General features: G+C 43.7%; 1 protein-coding gene across 2 annotated transcripts in view; it reads left to right on the top strand.

Moving 5' to 3' along the window:
- LOC140546710 (A-type potassium channel modulatory protein KCNIP2-like) overlaps nt 1-21,745 on the top strand; it is a 180,166-nt gene that overhangs the window by 68,206 nt on the left and 90,215 nt on the right. The window contains exon 1 of one of the 2 annotated variants that reach the window (XM_072670093.1): nt 13,919-15,014. The exons of the other annotated variant lie outside the window; for it this stretch is intronic. Within the exon in view, the coding sequence (XP_072526194.1) occupies nt 14,927-15,014 (88 nt within the window). The 5' untranslated portion in view covers nt 13,919-14,926. Of the gene's footprint in view, nt 1-13,918; nt 15,015-21,745 lie in introns of those variants that run through there. 2 annotated transcript variants of the gene reach the window in all.

The following is a 21,745-nucleotide window of genomic DNA, read 5'->3' on the forward strand; positions in this document are numbered from 1 at the left end:
GTGTAAAGCTCGCTCTACCATTACGAGATGATGCTTTTGGGCAGCTCTGTTCTGTACAGTATTATGAAAGGCAGTTCTGTGGACTACAGTGAAGTAGTCTGCTGCCTAAAGCAGCCTGAGCTGCAGATACAGCACCTTCCAAAAGTATTGGCGCCCTTGGTTTAGATGAACAAGGAAAGGAAAGTGGGGGGAAAGGTGTTGGGGGTTTTCTGCTGTACCTGTCGACCCACAGTTTGGGTTATTTTCCTGTTCTAGCTACACCTGATCCACCGATCCACCTGACTGGGTAATGATTAAGCTCACCGTGAGCGGGGGCAGGTGTGTTACAGCAGGGGCATAAAAAAAAGAGGGCAGAACACCAGGTCACCAGGACTGCCACTGAGACCCACTGAACTGGGATAAGCTTTAATTGCACATGGCTGGTGCAAGAACCCCCTCTAGTGCTGACACCGGGTGCTGCAGTCAGAGCTCCCCATGTTTTGGGAGACGTGGGGCTTATTCACTGTAAAGTCGATTCCAGGGGTCCTCAGGAGGACATTAGGATTAGGATCTTCTTAGTGGTAGAAGTGGTTTGGGATTTTCCTGCATGTTTAATGATAATTAACTGAACTCCAGGGGTGGAGCCAGAACAGCCAGACAGGTGTCTTATTACTACACTCACCTGGGACGCGAGACGCACTCACTGCAAGACTTGCTGCTAGCACCACCGGCCTGCTGGACCTCTGTTAAAGTAGGTCAGTCACTTTAAAGGGGGTGAATAATTATGCAATTACTTATTTTGCATTAAATATTTACTTTACTTTATATTGACATCAAATTGTTTTTTTTTCTTAAAATGGTAAATTAAATTTACTATGATTCCATTTATTAAAGTTTTCCATATTTTATTGCTTTAGGGTTACCAGTTAGGTTACCAGGTTGCTATGGAGGTCACTATGGTATTTCAGCTTGCTGCTAAGGTGTTCCAGATGATTGCTAAACCAACTACCTATGGTATTTCAGGTGGTTGCCAAGATGTTGCCGGTGGTTGCTATGTGGGTCACTATGGTATTTCAGCTTGCTGCTAAGGTGTTCCAGATGATTGCTACACTAACTACCTATGGTATGTCAGGTGGTTGCTAAGATGTTGCTGGTGGTTGCTATGTGGGTCACTATGGTATTTCAGCTTGCTGCTAAGGTGTTCCAGATGATTGCTACACTAACTACCTATGGTATTTCAGGTGGTTGCTAAGATGTTGCTGGTGGTTGCTATGTGGGTCACTATGGTATTTCACCTTTCTGCTAAGGTGTTCCACATGATTGCTGCACCAACTACCTATGGTATTTCATGGGGTTGCTAAGATGTTGCCGGTGGTTGCTATGGAGGTCACTATGGTATTTTAGCTTGTTGCTAAGGTGTTCCAGATGATTGCTACACTAACTACCTATGGTATTTCAGGTGGTTGCTAAGATGTTGCCGGTGGTTGCTATGGAGGTCACTATGGTATTTCAGCTTGCTGCTAAGGTGTTCCAGATGATTGCTACACTAACTACCTATGGTATTTCAGGTGGTTGCTAAGATGTTGCTGGTGGTTGCTATGTGGGTCACTATGGTATTTCAGCTTGTTGCTTAGGTATTCCAGATTATTGCTGCACCAACTACCTATGGTATTTCAGGTGGTTGCTAAGATGTTGCCGGTGGTTGCTATGGAGGTCACTATGGTATTTTAGCTTGTTGCTAATGTGTTCCAAATGGTTGCTACACTGAGCTCCAGACCTGCTGCTGCTGGTAGAGCTTAGAGCAAAGGAGGACCAGCTCCAGATTTTATTAATGCCTATGGGTTTAGAATGGGATGTCTAATAAAAGCTCCTGTAGGTGGAATGTGTAGGTGTCCCAATACTTTTGTCCGTATAATGTGTGTGTACAGATATGAATAGTAAATATCACAGATCTCACACACTCTGTATTCACAGGCACATTGACTGTTAACTTGCATGGGCTGATCTGTGCTTATGGATTTCAGCCACTAGATGGAAGCAGAGCTCCATGTGTGTTGTTAAGGCCTGAGCTGTAGGGGATGTGTTGGTTTTGGGGGCTGGACGCTGCAGCCTAAACCCAGCAGTTAGTCAAACAGGAGTAATGGCTATCACAATACCACCTGAAGCAGCTGAGATCCCTAGAAAGCTGTGTAGTGGATCTACTTAGTCCATCCAGCATTTTGGTCAGCCTTCAGTCATTTAATCTCACCTTGATGCTGCTTACTGTGTCTACTCAGTACAGAGTCCATTAACTTGAACTTTATTTTATTTTATTTTATTTTATTTTATTTATAAATTTTCCAATTCCAGTGTCTGAGTATTTAGAATGAATTAAAAATCATTTAAAAATATTTTTTAAAAGGCTGCAGGTGCATGTTGATATATTGTAATTATATATGTGGCATAAAATGACAATAATATTGTTTGTTTTATTATTTCTGGAACAATATATTGTGCAAAAAAAAAAAATTCCCAACATCCTACATCTTGGTCCCAACTGCTCTACCCCACGCCTGGCATTAGGCAGCATGGTGCTAGGTTCATCAGGCTTATCTGCTCCAGAGAGTCCTATTCATTTGGCAGTACTTCTCTGCAGGGCCTAGACAAGCTGTTTTGTGTGTATTTGCATGTCTCTGTCGGCAGTGGGCGCAACTTGACGTAGCTGAATGCATTTATTAGAAGCAGTGTCCACAAACTTTTGGACCCGGGCGACGAGACTGAAGGCAAGAAGCTTGACTTGATTAAAATTCAGCCCAGAGACTGAAATCTACCTGGAGGACCTCGGCGTGTCTGCTGCGCCCGAGGGAGGACGAGTGGCGCTGCAGGATTTGGGGGGACGGGCGAACCCACAGCTGGCAGGGTGAGGAACCAGGCCTGCCGTAATGAGAGGCATCACTCAAACAGCGGGTGCCAAACAGGGTCTGACGCAAGCTAGGGGGACTGGGAGGGCCCTCCAGTACAAAAACACACAAACACACACACACAGCAAGCACCAGCACCTTGACGGCAGCTCGATGCACGTGGCCAAGAGTGAGATGAATGAGTGATGCCATTTACATAAAAGATCATAGTAATAGTAATAAATGGCCAAAAGTATGTGGACGCCTCTTCTAATGAATGCATTCAGCCACTTTAAGTTGCACCAGTTGCTGACACAGATATGCAAATACACACACACACACACTCACACACACACTCACGCAGCTTGTCTAGTCCCTGTAGAGAAGAAGTACTTCCAATAGAAAAGGACTCATGTCATGACCTTATTGGCTCCATGCTGCCTAATGCCAGGCGTGGGCTAGTAGAGGGGTATAAAGCCCCCCAGCATTAAGGAGCTGTGGAGCAGTGGAAGAACTGTGTTCTCTGGAATGATGAATGGTGGTGGAGCTCCATCCAGTACTTTTGTTTGGGATGAGTTGGGGATGATGATGATGATGAGGTGAGGTGATGATCATCATCATCCTGACCTCACTAACGCTGCTCTTGTTGCTGAATGCAATCAAATCCTCACAGCAATGCCCTGCTCCAGAATTTAGTAGAAAGTCTTCTTCACTGGACAGTAGAGACAGTTACTCCAACAAAAGCGGGATCAACTCCTTTAATACTTTTAATTTCAGAAGAGGCAATGAACAAGCTGGTGTCCAAATACTTTTGTCCTATGGATTATTATAGACGTACTGTAGAATTATGTATATGTTAGAGTCTACAGGTAAGGCTGTTCATGTGAAGCTCATTTCAGGAGATAGCAGATCGTTACCGCCCTGATATCGCTGTAGTTCCAGTCCAGTCCAGCTGGGTTCTGTAATGACGTCCCGAGCTGGTCCAGTTTCTGGAACAGAATGAGGACAACAAGTGGTATGGAGCTTGTTTGGTCTCACTAAGCTCAGGTGCCAGGAAGGCGGCCTGATTCAAAGTGGCACCTGATTTTGGGTCACACCTGTAGTGCGGGACGGGGGGTAGCCATAGTGCCAGTAGACTGGCCTACTTAAGCTGTTTGGATGTAACCTTGACTGATGATGTCAGTTTAGACCAATCAATCGATTGATTGATTATCATCTGTAGAACTTCTTCATCACAGTAGATGTAAATATCATCCTGATCCAGGTTCTTTTATGAAGGACTGCAGCTGCAGATCTTCTGAGGTTCTCACTTTAATTAAAGCCGTTTAATTTAATTGGCTAAGAACAATTACTGCTTAATTAATCGCGCCAAGCGCTAGCGGCTTGATTCAACATTAGGAGTCACTGAGTTATCCAGCCAGTATACAGATACAGATACTCAGTAGCAGGGCAATGGCCACTGGCTCTTACAGCTTTAACTCTGAAGCCAGGAAGCTACAGTACAGTAAATTGACAAAAGTATTGGGACACCTGCTTGTTCTGATTGCTTGTTTCTTCTGAAATCAGTTTTTAAATGGTTTGTTGGAGTGACTGTTTTTACTGTCCAGGGAAGAAGGCTTTGTACTAGATTTTGGAGGAACATTGCTCTAAAGGTTTGATTGCATTCAGCGACACAAGCGTTGTTAGTGAGGTCAGGATGTTGGATGATGATGATCATCACCTCACCTTATCATCATCATCAACACCAACTCCCCAGCTCATCCCAAACAAAAGTACTGGATGGAGCTCCACCATCCATCATTCCAGAGAGCACAGTTCCTCCACTGCTCCACAGCGCAATGCTGGGGGGCTTTATACCCCTCTAGCCCACGCCTGGCATTAGGCAGCATGGAGCCAATAGGGTCATGGTGTTCATCTTCTCCAGAGAGTCCCATTCTACTGGCCAAGCTTCTTTACAGGCACTAGACAAGCTGTGTGTGTGTGTGTGTGTGTGTGTGTGTGTGTGTGTGTGTGTGTGTGTGTGTGTGTGTGTGTGTGTGTGTGTTGGCAATGGGTGCAACGTATAGAAGCTGAATGCGTTCATTAGTAGGGGTGTCCATAAATATTTGGACATAGTGTACTTGAACTTAATTATTGCGTTAATAAGTATAGATTAAAATTGAGTATTCTAATTAGTGTTTGAAGCTGTTTAAGAGTTTTTTTGGTAGGTTTCATGTAGACTTTAGAATGACGATGTCCTGAAGGAACTCCTGAGAGGGTTTGTGGACTCTCTGTCTGCCTGTGTCTCTCGCCCACTTCCATTTGTACTGTGGTCTTCTGTCACCTTTTTGTACTTGCACTTCCTTTTTTGTTGTTTATTTGTGCCTGTGTGTGTGTGTGTGTGTGTGTGTGTGTATATGTGTATATATATATATGTGTGTGTGTGTGTGTGTGTGTGTGTGTGTGTGTATTCTGACTACAGAAGTATATTCACCGTCTTTTATAGTCTAGTCCCCCGGGAGGGTTCATTTGAGACCCTCATGAGTGTCTAAGTCTGAGGGACTTCAGTGTGTGGGAGTGTTTTAAAGGTCTAGGCTTTGTTGGAGAGGCCTGAGGGCCTGAGGGCCTGTTTGGTTGTTCTCACTGAAGCATCACTCCTTTGTGTTTGCAGTGTAACTTTCCGTCTCTCGGAAATGACTTGGCTGCTCTTAATGAAAACACTGCGGGGAGAGAAGGCCTGCGGAGACGTTCGCTTACCTTAATGTATCAGCAGATCCTCGCTGGTTCCTTATCGGTTCCTTACTGGTTCCTTACTAATTCCACACTCTCCAGCGGCTTTTCCATTCCATAAAGGCTCACGATGATGCTGCTAGTGGAGATAACCACATACACAGAACAGCCAAAAACATTAAAACCATGCCCAATATTGTATAGCTCCCAGTTAGTCATTCCACCGAAACACCAGAGTTGAACTGTCAAGCAATGGACTCCACGAGACCTCTGAAGATGACCTGTGGTATCGATACACCTTTAGACATGAGCAGCAGATCCTCTACGTCCTGGAAGATGTGCGGTGGTGCCTCCATGAGCATCATTGCGGTGCCCAGAAACGGCTGCCTGAGGTTTTGTTCTGGAGATGTTCTGACCCAGTCATTGTCTAGAACATCACTGTCTGGTTCTTGTCCAAGTGTCTCAGATTCTTACGCTTGTCCATTTTTCCCGCTTCAACACCTTCATAACCTTCAAGAACTGACCGTTCACTCGCTGCTTAATATGTAGATCCACCAGACCATCAATGTGATTGACTTCAGCTGTCTGTGGTTTTAATGTTTTGGCTGATCAGCTTCCATTATTGTTAGCTACATCTGTTTGGTAAAATAGTAAGTTATTAATACAGCCTTTTGACCAGTCTGTGACACCCCACCCCCCCCCCCCCCCATTTAAAGGAAGCTAAAAATGATGTACTCTAAAAACACTGTACATAAACACACTATAAATAAATAGACAACATTGTTGTTTTATAAAACACTTTATAAAACAAACGTAAAACAAAAGTAAACACTCTGTAAAATAAAAACTCTGTAAAATAAACATGATATAAATAAACACACTAAATAAACACCTTATAAAATAAACACTCTATAAACAAACACTGTACAACACTTTATAAAACAAACCTAAAACAAAAGTAAACACTCTGTAAATAAACACTCTATAAATGAACTTGCTATAAACACACTAAATAAACACTTTATAAAATAAACACTATAAATAAATATGCTATAAATAAACATGCTATAAAAAAACACATTGTAAAATAAACACTGTAAATAAACATACTGTAAAAGAAACACTGTAGAATATAAACTCTATAAATAATCACTGTAAATAAACACTAAGATGTTGGGTCGCACCTGTGGCACTAAGGAAGCTTTTAATTTGGGAGACCCCCAAAATGATGTATTGCACCATATCAGTTGATCTGTGGAGGTCTGTGAGCATCATATGGTTCATAGTCTGATTAATCCGATCAGCATCGGTTCAGATGTTCGTCCAGGATATCAGATTTCTGTGCCTGATCATAAACTGATAATAAATGGAAGCTTGAAGGAACCTGCAGATGAAGTCATGCTAATCAGTTCCCGCTGGGTCTCACTGGGAGAATGATCAGCAGTTTTCTCAGGGTTATAAATACAGCATTAAAGCACATTTTTAACCGAACCACATGCCAGGTCCTAACGTCCCTGTCAGCACCCTTTCAGACGGAGCATCTCCACTTGGTTTCTAAAGAAAGAACGCTGAAGAGCTCATTCTGAAGGAGATCTGCAGCAGCTGTTGGATTGAAGGGAGTGATTGGGGGTGCTGAATGGACTCTATTAGCGGGTGACTTCGGTCTTTGTGAACATGTGCCACACAGCTGTCTGTGGTGAATATGGAAGTGTGCATTTCATCCTCCACGGCTCCCTCATGGTTTCTCCTGCTGGTCCCCTAACAAGCGATGGACCCTGACCAGAACCTGCAGGTCAAACTATGGGGCAGTTTGTATATACCTCGCTTCAGTAGGACAAGTTCGAGCAATGCCTTGTGAGCCCAGGTGGCCAAAGACCTGCTGAGAAGGTCAGTCTTGGTCCGCGTTCAAACAAACTCTGATGGGTCTAAAAAGACCAACTGCAGAAAGAACTTCAGTCCGGTTCATTTTTGGATGGATCAGAAATTGCTGTGATGACCTGCATGTTCTGCTTCATCAGAATCAGGATTAGAAATACTTTATTAATCCCAGGTGGGAAATTACAGTTGTTACAGTTGCAACCGTTCATGTAAGAATTAACACTCTATTAATAAACACTCTGTAAAGAACCACTCTGTAAAGAAACACACTGTAAAATGAACACCCTATAAAGAAGCAGTATGTAAAAGGAAAACTCTAAAATAAACTCTGTAAAATAAACACTGTAAAATAAACACACTGTAAAATAAACACTATAAAGAAACACTAAAAGAAACACTCTACAAAGTAAAATAAACTGTAAAATAAACACCACGAAGAAATGCTGTAAAATAAACACTGAAGAAACGCTCTGTAAAAAAAACACTCTGTGAAAGAAACACTCTGTTATGAAACACTGTAAAATAATCACTATAAAGAAACACTAAAAGAAACACTCTATAAAGAAACACTCTGTAAAGAAACACTCTATAAAGAAACAATCTGTAAAATAAACACTAAAAGAAACACAAGTTTAGGACAAAGAGGGGAAAAATTGAGAATGAGAACAACTTGAAAGATGTATGTGTATATATATATATAACTGTGATAAAACACCCTGTCTGATGGTTTATACGAGTCATTTGTGTGGGTGTGTTTTAGCTTAAAGGTATCTTTGAATTATTGGTCTATTCTAACTAGCTGAGGTTTTTCTTGGGTAAATAGCAAAGCACTTTGTAAGTCGCTCTGGAGAAGAGCGTCTGCTAAATGCCATAAATGTAATGTAAATGTAGTGGCCAATCACGGTTCACATACTACAGTTTCCACTACTTGACTGCAGCTGGACTCTCTTCTGTAGATGATCTACTGGCTCTCTGGCAGTGATGGCTGACAGTATAGAGACCCAACCCTCCACCCGACTGTCAGTCCCAGGCCCTTATGTATTTTTCATTCTGGTTCTTTTTTTTGTTTTTTGTTTTTTTTTCTCCTGCTGCACTCCTCCTGCGTCGAGTTCTGTCAGATGGACAACTTTTATGTTGGAGGGTGGTGTGTGTGTGTGTGTGTGTGTGTGTGTGTGTGTGTGTGTATTGTGGCAGATGCTTTTAGCTCTCCGCTGCCGATGGATCTTGCTCTGGTGATGGTGTTGCTCAGCAGCAGATCATCAATCTCACTGACAGATTGTAGTTTGAATATTTTTACTTCAGTATTGAGGCTCCGGCACTGAGAACACACTCTTATTAAACACAGGGATGCCAAATAAACACGGTTCTCTGCTTTAAAGTCCACAGGACGACTTGCAGAGTAGCAATGTTCCTGTTTGTATTCGAGCCCAATCCGATCAACCAGCCTCTCCAGCTAAGAGGTCATCCAGGTCATTTGATCTGTTTAGACCGGTAGGGAGAACTCGCAAGCCCAAACAGACGCTGAAATATTTCTTTCCACGGTTTCTAATGTTATTCCACTGTATCAAAGCCAGCCGGGCCAGAAGACAGAGCCTGTTGTTTTGCAGAGAGATCTAAGCAGGCCTCGCCATCCTTGCCTCAAGATGCTCCGTGGTGATGGCTGGACGCTTTGATGCACTCTGCTGGATGGTAGAATTTTAATGACTTGGGGAAAATTAGCAATCCTACCAGCAGTCCGACTAAGAGACAGAGCTTCAGCAGGAGCTGTCAGTCAAACCAGGGAACTTGTAGCGCCCGGTTCTGAAGGCTGTAGACCCGTGCAGTTATTCCCAGCTGTTTACGCGTCCTTCATTCAGAGAGCTGTTGAACTGGAACGAACCGACATGATTCAAACCTGCTGTAAATGGTTCATCACCAAATACAAATAGAGTCCGAATACATCTGCAGAGGTTTCAGCCAAAGGCCTTGTGTCCTCCGAGAGTACTGTTGAACTAGACTGATGACGTTACCTGATGTTTATTCTAATCTGGATTGATCACATTGGGTTGTGTTAATTTAAATGTAACTGGTTTCTGTATTTATTCAGAATGAAGTAGTTTAGTTTTTATAGTTTATCTGGTTTAAGTATATTAGCATGTGTAGCTAATCTGGATTCATTTCATTAGATTATTTGGCTAATCTGATTAATTACATTAGGTTTGTGTAGTTAATGAGGCTTAGTTGCTTTATTGCATTTGTTTTAGTTAATTGGGTTTAATTGCATTAGACTGTGTAGCTAATCTGATTAATTGCATTAGGTTTGTGTAGTTATTCAGTCTTAATTGAATTAGTAGTTTGTTTTAGTTAACCAGACTTAATTACATTAGAATGTATAGTTAATCTGGATTAATTTCATTAGACTGTGTAGCTAATCTGTATAACTAATCTGATTAATTGCATTAGATTGTTTGGCTAATCTGGATTGATTGCATTAGGTTTGTGTAGTTAATCAGGCTTAATTGGATTAGTAGTTTGTGTAGTTAATCTTAATGCAATTTTAATTGCATTAGAATGTGTAGTTAATCAGGCATAATTGGATTAGTAGTTTGTTTTAGTTATTTAGACTTAATTACATTAGAATGTGTAGTTAATCTGGATTAATTGCATTAGATCGTTTGGCTAATCTGATTAATTGCATTTGGCTAATCTGATTAACTGCATTAGATTGTTTGGCTAATCTGATTAATTGCATTTGGCTAATCTGATTAACTGCATTAGATTGTTTGGCTAATCTGATTAACTGCATTAGATTGTTTGGCTAATCTGATTAATTGCATTACATTTAAATGTACAGTACATTTTGTTTGGTTAACTGCAGTTAATTGCAGAATTTGATGTAATAAATCACTGTGTAGTTAATGGTGATTAATCACATTATTTTGTTACGTTGTTAATTAGTTGATTATTTTAGGCAGATCAACTTTACACACATTATTTTCAGTGTGTGGGTCCCGAGCTGTCAGACTGTGTCCAGTGGGAGCAGCAGTGACCGTGTGTTTTTCTGAACGACAGTATGAGTTATATCTGTGGCTGCAGCTCCTCTGTGACTGCAGCCTCTCGCTCTCCTTCGTTCAGCTTGTGAGTTCTTGTTCCTGTGGAGGCTCTCGAGGGGAACCGGAGCTCCACTAGACTGTTGTTTACTACCCAAAGGTGTGTTCGGGTTCTGTCGCTGAGTTGCTGATGTCACTGAGGTTGACGCTGAGTCCTAAGTAAAACTTCAGACTGAACGTAATTCAGTAATCAAGGTTTAACCATTGCAAACCCTGCGTGACCTTTCAGAGACTCTCTGTAGTGAGAAATACACAGAACCAGGTGTACAAGCAATTCGTTGTGCTGCTGGAGTCGAACATAATGTAATATTAAATATTAAAAATAAATAAATAATAATATTATAATAAATATCGAAAAGACATTCCATACATAAACATGCAATAATGTGCAGTACCCATCCATTTCTCTAGAGTACTGCCGGTGCTGCTGGCTTAACAAACCCGTATCTCCAAACCTGCAGTTTTACAGGAGGAGGAGGTCATTTTGGAGCATTTCTATTGGGCCATTCATCAGGAAAGTCTGATAAAGAATAAAGATCATAAATATCAAATAAATTATAAAGAACAACCGCCAGATTCACATGATGCACATAAAAGTGAAAATGGAGATACAAGGTTTTGTTGCAACAATGCAATACAGTATATACATTTCAAATACATAAAGCAAATATGAATCTATAATTAGTATAGATTATAGATTAGTATAAGTATATAATATTGGGACACCTGCTCATTTTCTCTACTGTCCAGAGAAGAAGACTTTCTACTAGATTTTGCAGGAACATTGCTGTGAGGATTTGATTGCATTCATTGACCAGAGCAGCATTAGTGAGGTCAGGATGTTGGGTGATGATCACCACCCCTACCTCATCATCATCATCATCCCCAACTCATCCCAAAAGCATTTGAGGATTTGATAGGATCCACAGCTCAATGCTGGGGGGCTATACACTCCTCTATAGCTCACACCTGGCATTATTAGGCAGCACGGTGCCACTAGGTTCATGATGTTGATCTGCTCCTGCAGAGAGTCCTATTCTATTGGCAGTATTTCTTCTCTACAGGGACTAGACAAGCTGTGTGTGTGCATTTGCACATCGGGGTGTCCAAATTTTTGCACAGGACTGTACGTTATTACTGCACGTAATAAATGGATAAAGAACAACCAGCAGATTAAAATTATACACAAATAAAGTGAAAATGGAGATACAAGGTTTTGTTGCAACAATGCAATAGAGTATATACATTTCAAATACATAAAGCAAATATAAATCTATAATTATTAGTATAAGTATATAAAATACTTTCACTTATGGAATAATAATAATAATCTATTTATCGCTGCTGTCCATTGAAAACCATGTATCTCCATTTTTGTCTGTTTTCAGTTTTCTCCATGGTTTGAAACCTGCCACTGTGTGAATAACTCTGGATGAATGGGCCAATAGAATTGCTCTAATTGACCTGTAATGAAGTCTAATTTTACATTGACTTCCATTCAGAGTTAAGAGCATTTATGCGTTGTCCTGTAAAGTCATCATTTTGGAGATACATGTTTTTCTCGTTATTGTTATTATATGCTAACACTGTTAGGCTACGCCTGGTGGTGCAGAACAGGTAGGATGTGATACAGTAGTGTAAGGACAATAGACAGGATTTATAAATACAGTAAATCTAAAAATTCTAAATATCGAAATATGTAGAGGTGCAGATGTGTACCCCAGCATCCCAGCAATCTACCCATTCATTAAAAGCTTGGTTATATCGGTTACCGCTAACAGCCCTGATCCCGGTCAGGTCCACCCACCTGAGACTGAGCTAACAGCTGGACAGGGGTGTGACCTGCTGATGTCCTGAAAGTGCCCTTTAATGGAATCATGAACAGAGAGGGCAGAGAGGGAACGCCATCCTGCTGGAGCTGAAGCACAAATCCGGCCTCTTAAAGCAGCGCTGGTGGAGGAGATGGGTGGAGGTGACGGTAGCAGGAGAATCACGCTTATGCTCATTATTTGGACTTCCTGACCCATAATGACCCCATTAGTGGGAATCCTGCCGCGGAGTATATCCAATATTGTAATATCCTGCAGGAATGAGACACTCTGTATAGGATGATGAGCCAAATCATATTTTTGTTTTTATTACTGTCGGTGTTGTTGACAAATATCTTTAATTTATTTTATTTGAATTAAACTTAATTAAAATGATTAAAAAAGTAATTAGTTGCACTGAAATGCTAAACCCTGAATCCCTACAATCTGGCAACCCTGCACAGATTATACGTATATCATAATTAAGTGCATTGCATTGGGTCGTTAATCATCACTGCCTGCAGGACCAAATTGGTCTGTATTAGTTTCAATAATATTAATAATAATAATAATCATCACTTAATAACATTACTAATTACAGTACATTATAGGGACAAAAGTATTGGGACACCTGCTCGTTGTTCATTGTTTCTTCTGAAATCAAGGCTATTAAAAAAGTAAATCCTGCTTTTGTTGGAGTGACTGTCTCTACTGTCCAGAGAAGAAGACTTTCTACTAGATTTTGCAGGAACATTGCTGTGAGGATTTGATTGCATTCATTGACCAGAGCAGCATTAGTGAGGTCAGTATGTTGGATGATGATCACCCCCCCCCCCCCCCCACACACACACACACACCTCATCATCATCATCCCCAACTCATCCCAAAAGCATTTGAGGATTTGATAGGATCCACAGCTCAATGCTGGGGGGCTATACACTCCTCTATAGCTCACTCCTGGCATTATTAGGCAGCACGGTGCCACTAGGTTCATGATGTTGATCTGCTCCTGCAGAGAGTCCTATTCTATTGGCAGTACTTCTTCTCTACAGGGACTAGACAAGCTGTGTGTGTGTTCATTTGCACATCTGTGCATTCATTAGAAGGAAGTTCAAAAATCAACAATACGTGTAATTCATCACCGGGGTGTCCAAACTTTTGCACAGGACTGTATGTTGTATATAAACTGATCCTGACATGAAAGCTTCGCTGATTTTCCTACAAAGTCAGGATGTCGTTGCCCTGCAACTGTACAGAGATACACAAACATGCAGCCGCACACACACATGCGCACACACACACACACGCACACACACACACATTCCAAATGACCGCAGTGGTCACGTTCCCTACACACACTCGCTTTGTTTGTTTTTGCTTTGATCAGAGCGAGTGGAAAGGAGGCACGAGGATTGGCTGCCGGAAGATCGACGGAGTCTGTGGTTGCCCGGGCAACCATAATCACCTCTAATTCACGGCATCCAGCGAAGTACGCGAGCGGAGGGAGGGAGGCAGGAAGGGAAGGAGGGAGGGAGAGTGCGCGAGAGTGAGAGAGAGAGCTTTAACCACAGATCAATGCACTGAGAAAACAAATGAAATGAGCGAGTGTGGCAGAGCAAATAAGCCGAGAGCGTCAGCGTTCCCTGTAGTAAGGCAGCGTGCGAGTGTGTGTGTGTGTGTGTGTGTGTGTGTGTGACTCGTGGGTCAAGGCTGCCTCGGAGCCTCCAGAGCGGCAGGGTTGAAGAGATGTTGACTGACGAGTAGAGCAACAGAAGTAAATCTTACACTTCTCCAAACACTGGACGCTGAAGACCCCTGGGGCTGAAGACTGACCACTTGCTCCATCTGCTAAGGATGAGAAGAAGCCCAGTTGTTAAGGGATAAAAGTTTGGTTCTCTTCGAGTGGATCAGGAGATCTGACCCACAGGGTCTTCCGATTCCTTCCCTTGGGTGTACTTGTCCTGCCGCCGCCGTCTTGCCGGGCAGTTTCAGGGCTCTGCACGCGCTCGCCTGTCCTCCTGCATCAGAGATGGGCTCAAAGCCAGCATCCCGTGCCTAGGCTCCCTGGAGGCCAGTGACGTGACGCACGTGAGGAGAGGCTGCTTTGTGATTACTGTTTGCTTTGGCCTCCCCCTCTTCAACACTGTCCCACCTGCCTCGCGCAAGAGAGAGAGAGAGATACCTTCCGCGTCTGGTGTGCCCTTCAGAGAGGGAAGGGGACTAGGGAAGGAGGGAGGAACGAGGTTTAGGACTTGAAGAGGAAAAGCCCACCGTGACTTGTTGTCATAGTAGTAATAGTAGTAGTAGTGGTAGTGAATCCGGGTTTGTGTGTCGGCGGAGAAGGCACTCGTGCCCGGAATTTGAGAGGGAGGAGGCTACAACCTCGACTCTGTGACTGACAGCTTGCGCCGCACGAGCGAGGAGGAGAAGGTCTGAGGAAGAGCGAGAGCTAAAGCGTGTGTGAGAGAGAGAGAGAGAGAGAGGGAGAGAGGGAGGAGAAGCGAAGGAGAAGCAAGAGCAGTTGCACACTTGCAGACACTTCCCCGTTCCTCCTGATTGTCCGAGGGAACCGGCTGATCCCACCATGAGCCACTGCAGGAAGAGGTGCAAGCGGCAGCTGACCAAGGTGGCCCGCTACTTCTACAGGTTCCTCACCGGTACCCTGACCCAAGGTAGGCTTCTGCGGCATCGTGATCGGTACATCCTTCAGCCTTGTCGGTGGAAAGTTGTCGAAGTGGGTCCAGGCACTTGTGCCGGCACCTCTTTTATTTCTTTTCTTTATTAGTTATTTGAATCTGTTCTAGGTTCTAGTCCGAGTCTAGTCCCTATCACGACTTCGGAGGGCATCTGAACCTACCTGTGAACTACTACTGCTGCTGCTGCTCTAGACTGACACTGCATCACCGTCGCATCGTTGCACTGGTCCACACACTTTTAGATCTTACAAATAAGTCCTCTCTGTTGTTGCGCTGTGGTCTCTGTAGTTGTGAGGGGGCATTTGTAAGGGGTTGAGTTTCTTTATATGTCCACAACCTGGGGATTAATATTATTCTGCACGGAAAAGCATCCTGTGGAAATTGATTCGCCGTGGAAGTCTAGACCTGCCGACCCGATTGGTCCTGTGAAGGTTAAGGAGTTGAATGTGAAGTATTGGTGCAGCTGCGGGCTAAAAATAAAGACACTTGGGGACATTGAGCACCTGCTCTGGCTCTAGTTAGCAAGTCTTTGAGGGGTTCAGAGCTTCTCGGGTCAGAAACGAACCCCCTTTTCTTGGGTCGTGTGGTAATGCAATACGTAATAATTGAACAGTAGGTGGAAGGACAGTTGCATACTAATGGGTGGGGCTCAAGAGTCAATAGGGTAATGTGGCTTGGCTGGTCAGGCACAATTGGATGATGTGCAAGTCGGATTTCTAGGGGCTTTGCAGTGATACGAAGTCAGGCTTCAGTCCTTGAGTCCTTGAAATATCTGCATCTTGGTGAGGAAGACTGAAACTTGCTGCAAGTATGATTGTATACCAATTCTGCCACTTCTTTTGATCCCACTGTAGTCATGAACGACTTCTGGAGTGTGAAGTTCACACACCTGCTTAGACTGAGAAGAGCAGGTTCTTTACCGGAGAGTGAAGTTCGTAAGACTACACAACACCTACAAGGCCAAGGCCACAACCCTCGCTCCAGAGACATGACCTCTGCACTGACAAAAGCAACCCTCATGATAACTGACGCCTGTTGAAATGAACCTTTCCAAATGTGGGTGCCTTGTGAATGCTGCCCTGTAATAGTTCAGTGTTCCCAAACATTTGACTACAAGGAATCTGCTAATCCATCCTGGGTGTGAGAGCACATGCTGACATATATTAGTATTCCTGAGGACTACCTGTACCTGGGCCTTGAAACTTCACGTTCACAATTTGCTGCTGTAGTCTCCGCATCTGCAGTGCTCAAATTCTTCACATCAAGCCCTGACTAGACCTTCAAACAGTGAGGTGAAAATGACCTTGATGAATAATAACTGATCGCACCGCGCTGACAAAGCAGGAAACTGGCTGTACTGCCTCAAACATCTCTCTAAGAAAGAAAGAAAGAAAGAAAGAAAGAAAAGGACCGACCACGGCCGTCCACGGCTTTCCTCCCTCAGCCCTGCCTCGAAAGAGAGTTTTCTGTTTTTTTTAAATAACGCCAATGAAGTATTAAGCAACAGAGAATTGGCAAATGCACTGTAAGTTTACCTTCTCGGCAGTTGCCATGGATACGGCTCCTGCTCCGGCTCTGGCGCTGGCGCTGTCCTGGCCTTCCGAGAAAAGGGACTCGCTGTGGCTGTACAAAAGAGTAGATTTCATTAGCCCTGCTCGCTCGTGATTTTTCACATTCGCTGCTTCCAGGCCTCGCTGGTTCTGGTTGATTGATTGGAGCCAGGTTAAGAATCGCATGTTGGGCTGATTTCGGGGTTCTGTCTGGTGCCTTGAAAGATAAACAATAATAATACTTTCCTGTAGTTCCTGTAGTTCATCAGTGGTCGACCTGAGGGGCACCAAGCTAATCGAACACATTCCTGACCTTTAGCTTGCTCTGAATGTAGCGGGTCTCGATATTCTGTGTTTTTGCTGTGTAGCGTTGGCCATGTTTATCAGGGTATCTCCCTTATCGGGTTATAAAATCAGCTTGGGAATCTACCTCAAATGTAATAATAGCTGTAGTTCAGTCCTAGCACCTCCTGAAGGTCTCGCTACTGGATGTTACTCAGGGTTTGTATAATGTAGAATGACCTCCATCATCAAGGGCAGTGGTGGCTGGGTAGTTGAAGCACCGGGCTATTGATGTTGATGGTTGTGGGTTCGAGACCCGGGCTCTTGCTCTTAGATTAGACCTGCTGTTAGAGTTCTCCAGAGGTTCTTTGGTAACGGTAGTGATGCTGTGTAGAAAGAAGGCGACTAAAGCAGGTTTAACATTCTTCAGATTGATGGAGGAGCTTTAGGAGATGGTTCTAGATGTAGTACCCAATAGACTGTACTATACTGAACTATAGTGATTGGTGTTGGGTGAGTTAAGAAATGACTACTAACTCTTTATACATCTGGATAATTCTTAAGAGTGTGCTTCAATTAAAGGTGAAGGTTAATAATTGATCAGTGATGATGACATCAATCAAGAATTGATGATGGAGAAAGAAATATTGGTAGGTAAAAAAAACTTACTCCAACTACTCCAGGACCAGGATGGAGAAACACGAGCAAACTGGGGACTTTTGTGCATCCATCAGCTGTGAATGCAGTTTTGACACACACCTCTTTTCACTGTATTTGAAATGTGCAGTATATCCCAGTATATCCTAAATAACAATATTCTGCCCAGCTGGGCTGCCTGTGCATTTTTCAATGAAATAAGATTTATGAATGGGGGCTTAGGGTTCGTACTTGTACAGAGCAATGGCAATAATCTATCTATAGATAATCCATAGACGATCAATTAATCTACCTTATTGTCATGGATACAATATGCCAATTTTGTCATGTAAACTGCGGCTGGTGCGGTTTTGATGGTAACGTTTCATGAGAGTGGTCCAGCGGACTAAAGTGCAGAGAATCCAGGGTTCGAATCCTTCGAGTTGAATGCTTGCCATCAGCAGCCGGAGCCTGGGAGAGCACAATTGGCTATGTTCTTTCCAGATACGTAGACGGATCTCTCTATCCCCATATCACATATCAAGTGAAGCGTAAAGTGTCTGCTGGCCAGTGCGTCGGAGCCAGGTGCCCGGTGCTTTCCTCCGAGCTTGTTCGTTGCCCATTGACTGTGCACTTGTGGCAGCTCGAAAACAGGCGGTGGCTGGTTGCTCATGTGTTGCAGTCCTCATCCTGCCAGTGTCGGGAGCATTACATGTGACTGGAGGGAAGAGTACTGGGTTAAATTTGTGTGCATGCATGAGGGTTGTACTTTTAGGTGCCTTTTTGGCTCATGTTGTTTGATGGCTTAACTTCAGAGTTCAGAGAATGCATTAAATAAGTTGGTCTAAATGTAAATAATTGAAAATCCAGAGTCTGAATTCACAGATTCCTCCACAGGCTGGGCTGTTGCGCCTCTCGCAGGTTCCTGATTGGTTTTAACTCTAAAGGGGTCTCATGGATTGAGGTGTTCTAGGCCCAGGCATCGATCCCTTCACCGCACAGTCACAAATTCAGAGAAGAATTGATGACGACGAGATGGTGTTATTTATAGACGTAGCAGAGCTGTGTCTCAGCGTGACTCTGACAGTAAACATGCCACGCACTCACACCACATGGTGCAGAGCAGCCATCAGTCTGTGGAAGAACAGAGCAAATAAATGGGCTATCTGTGGTGATAATCTGCTCCGTCAATAAATACAATAATTAAGACAAGACCCCTCTCAGGGAGGGCTTCGGAGAGTGTGTGTGCCAATGAATGTGCGTGTTTCTGCCATAACAATGATTACTGTTGTGATGTACACCACTGGAGACAGGTTAATAAGTACACCCCAGGCCTGAGCCTTACTCCAGCCATGTTTTGCAATTAGCGTTCATTTAATTTCTTTTCTTGCGCTGCGCGTTCCTGCGGGAGCCGGGCTCAGTGCGTGCCTCGGGCTTTATTTGTGTTGTTTAGCTAAGCGGGTCGACTTTGTGCAATAAAATCAGGGATTAATTGTATAAATTGCTGCGTCTCCTGCAGGGGTTCGGCTGTTAACTTCGCATGGTTTGTTTCTCTCGCATGCTTTCAGCCTGGCTTCCAGGAGTGATTTAGAGGACAGATTAAAAGTGGCTGGATGGGACTTTTCTGTTGATATTTGTTTTGAGTGTAGAGCTTCGCTGAGCATGCTGGGAAATCCTTTAGCGCTTTCCCCCGTAAAGCAGCATTATGCGAGATTTGGTGTTAATGGGTCACGCAGTGTAACGCGGTTCTCGCAAGCACTGGTCAGTAGTGCAGTAGCAGTGTCTCGGCCCGGAGTGGAATAAGCAGAGACGTCATTCTCCCTGTTGCAGTCCGTGTACCATCAGCATGACTCTGAAACTGCTGTTTTAAGGTATAAATAAAAAAAGCATTTAAGCAATAATGCAGGAGAGGGTGCAATCACACTGGTGCACTGCGGTTGTAGGGACGAGGCTGTAGGCTGGTTAAGAGGCACAACCAAAACATCAGGCCCTGTTTCAGTGTGTATTATTAACATGGCTACACACACTTCTACACGTACTGCTACACACACTTCTACACGTACTGCTACACACACTGCTGTACACCTCTACACACACTGCTACATGTATGGCTACACACACTGCTACACACTGCTACACACTGATACACACACTGCTACACACCTACACACACTATTACACACTGATACACATACTGCTGCACGTACTGCTACGCACACTTCTACACGTACTGCTACACACACTTCTACATATACTGCTACACACACTGCTGTACACCTCTACACACACTGCTACATGTATGGCTACACACACTGCTACACACACTGCTACACACCGATATACACACTATTACACACTGATACACATACTGCTGCACGTACTGCTACACACACTTCTACACACTGATACACACACTGCTACACACCTACACACACTATTACACACTGATACACATTCTGCTGCACGTACTGCTACACACACTTCTACACGTACTGCTACACACACTTCTACATGTACTGCTACACACACTGCTGTACACCTCTACACACACTGCTACATGTATGGCTACACACACTGCTACACACTGCTACACACTGATACACACACTGCTACACACCTACACACACTATTACACACTGATACACATACTGCTGCACGTACTGCTACACACACTTCTACATGTACTGCTACACTCACTGCTGTACACCTCTACACACACTGCTACATGTATGGCTACACACACTGCTACACACACTGCTACACACCGATATACACACTGCTACACACCTACACACACTATTACACACTATACACACACTGCACATACTGCTGCACACTGCTACACGTACTGCTGCACACTGCTACACACACTGCTACACACACTGCTGCACACACTTCTACATGTACAGCTACCCACACTGACTCACACCTCTACACACTGCTACATGTACTGCTACACACACTGCTGCATGTATTGCTACACACACTGCTGCATGTATTGCTACACACACTGCTACACACACTGCTACACACCTTCACACACTATTACACACTGCTGCACACACTGCCGCACGCTCTGCTACACATACTGCTACAAACCTACACACACTATTGCACACTGCTACACACACTGCTACACACACTGCTACACACACTGCTACACACACTGCTACATGTACTGCTACATGTACTGCTACACACTTCTACACACACTGCTACATGTACTGCTACACATACTGCAACACACACTTCTACACACACTGCTTCATACACTGCTACACACCTACACACATTATTACACACTGCTGCACACTCGGCTACACATACTGCTTCACACACTGCTAGACACTGCTACATGTACTGCTACACACTGCTATACACACTGCTACACATGCTGCTACACACACCTACGCACACTATTACACTCCTACACACACTTCTACACATACTGCTACACACACTGCTGCACACACAGCTACACACCTACACACACACTATTACACACTGCTATACACACTGCTGCATGTACTGCTACACACACGGCTACACACAAACCTATACACCTCTACACACACTGCTACACACATTAAATATTAAGAACTTCCTTTCTGTGAAGCTGAACTTTTTGTATTTGGCTGTGTTCCAATTACCCAGCCCACCTTAAATAGTGCAGCAGATCACTGCTCCCTCAGACTGACTGATCTACCTATGTGTCTCGATCCACACCAACTTCCTGCTACCTCTATCTAGCAGCACTTCTGAGGAGTATTCCTCTGAAGTATTCCTGAAGTCTCCTGCATTTAGCTTTCGTTTGGTTTTGGGCTTCGCTGAAAGCCCCAGGCTGGTCCCTAATAGCTTCATCTTTCTGTCCTGAGCCAATAATGAGCGCCCGTCTAAAGGAACAAAAGGCGTCCGTATAACCTAAAGTGTGGGAGGGGTTTTAATGGTCAAATGTAGCTTAAAGAGACATATGTACTTATATACTCTTGTGTATAATCAGACTATAATGTGTCCCAGACCCCCTCTGAACTGGTCTGAGTGGCCGGGTTTGATGATTCAGGTGGAAACGGGCTCTAAGGGTAGACCTGGATCTGAAATACGGACCACTACAGAATCAGTGCTGCTATATCCTCAATTGCAGTGGGCACCAGTACACCAGCGACACAGTTGACTGGTCATTGGCCTGCGTTTGGGGTCACATGGTTCTGAGGAGCCGGTGGTTGAACAGTGAATGTAGTG

Source organism: Salminus brasiliensis, chromosome 24 (genome assembly GCF_030463535.1).
Source record: "Salminus brasiliensis chromosome 24, fSalBra1.hap2, whole genome shotgun sequence".
NCBI classification, from domain to species: Eukaryota; Metazoa; Chordata; class Actinopteri; order Characiformes; family Bryconidae; genus Salminus; species Salminus brasiliensis.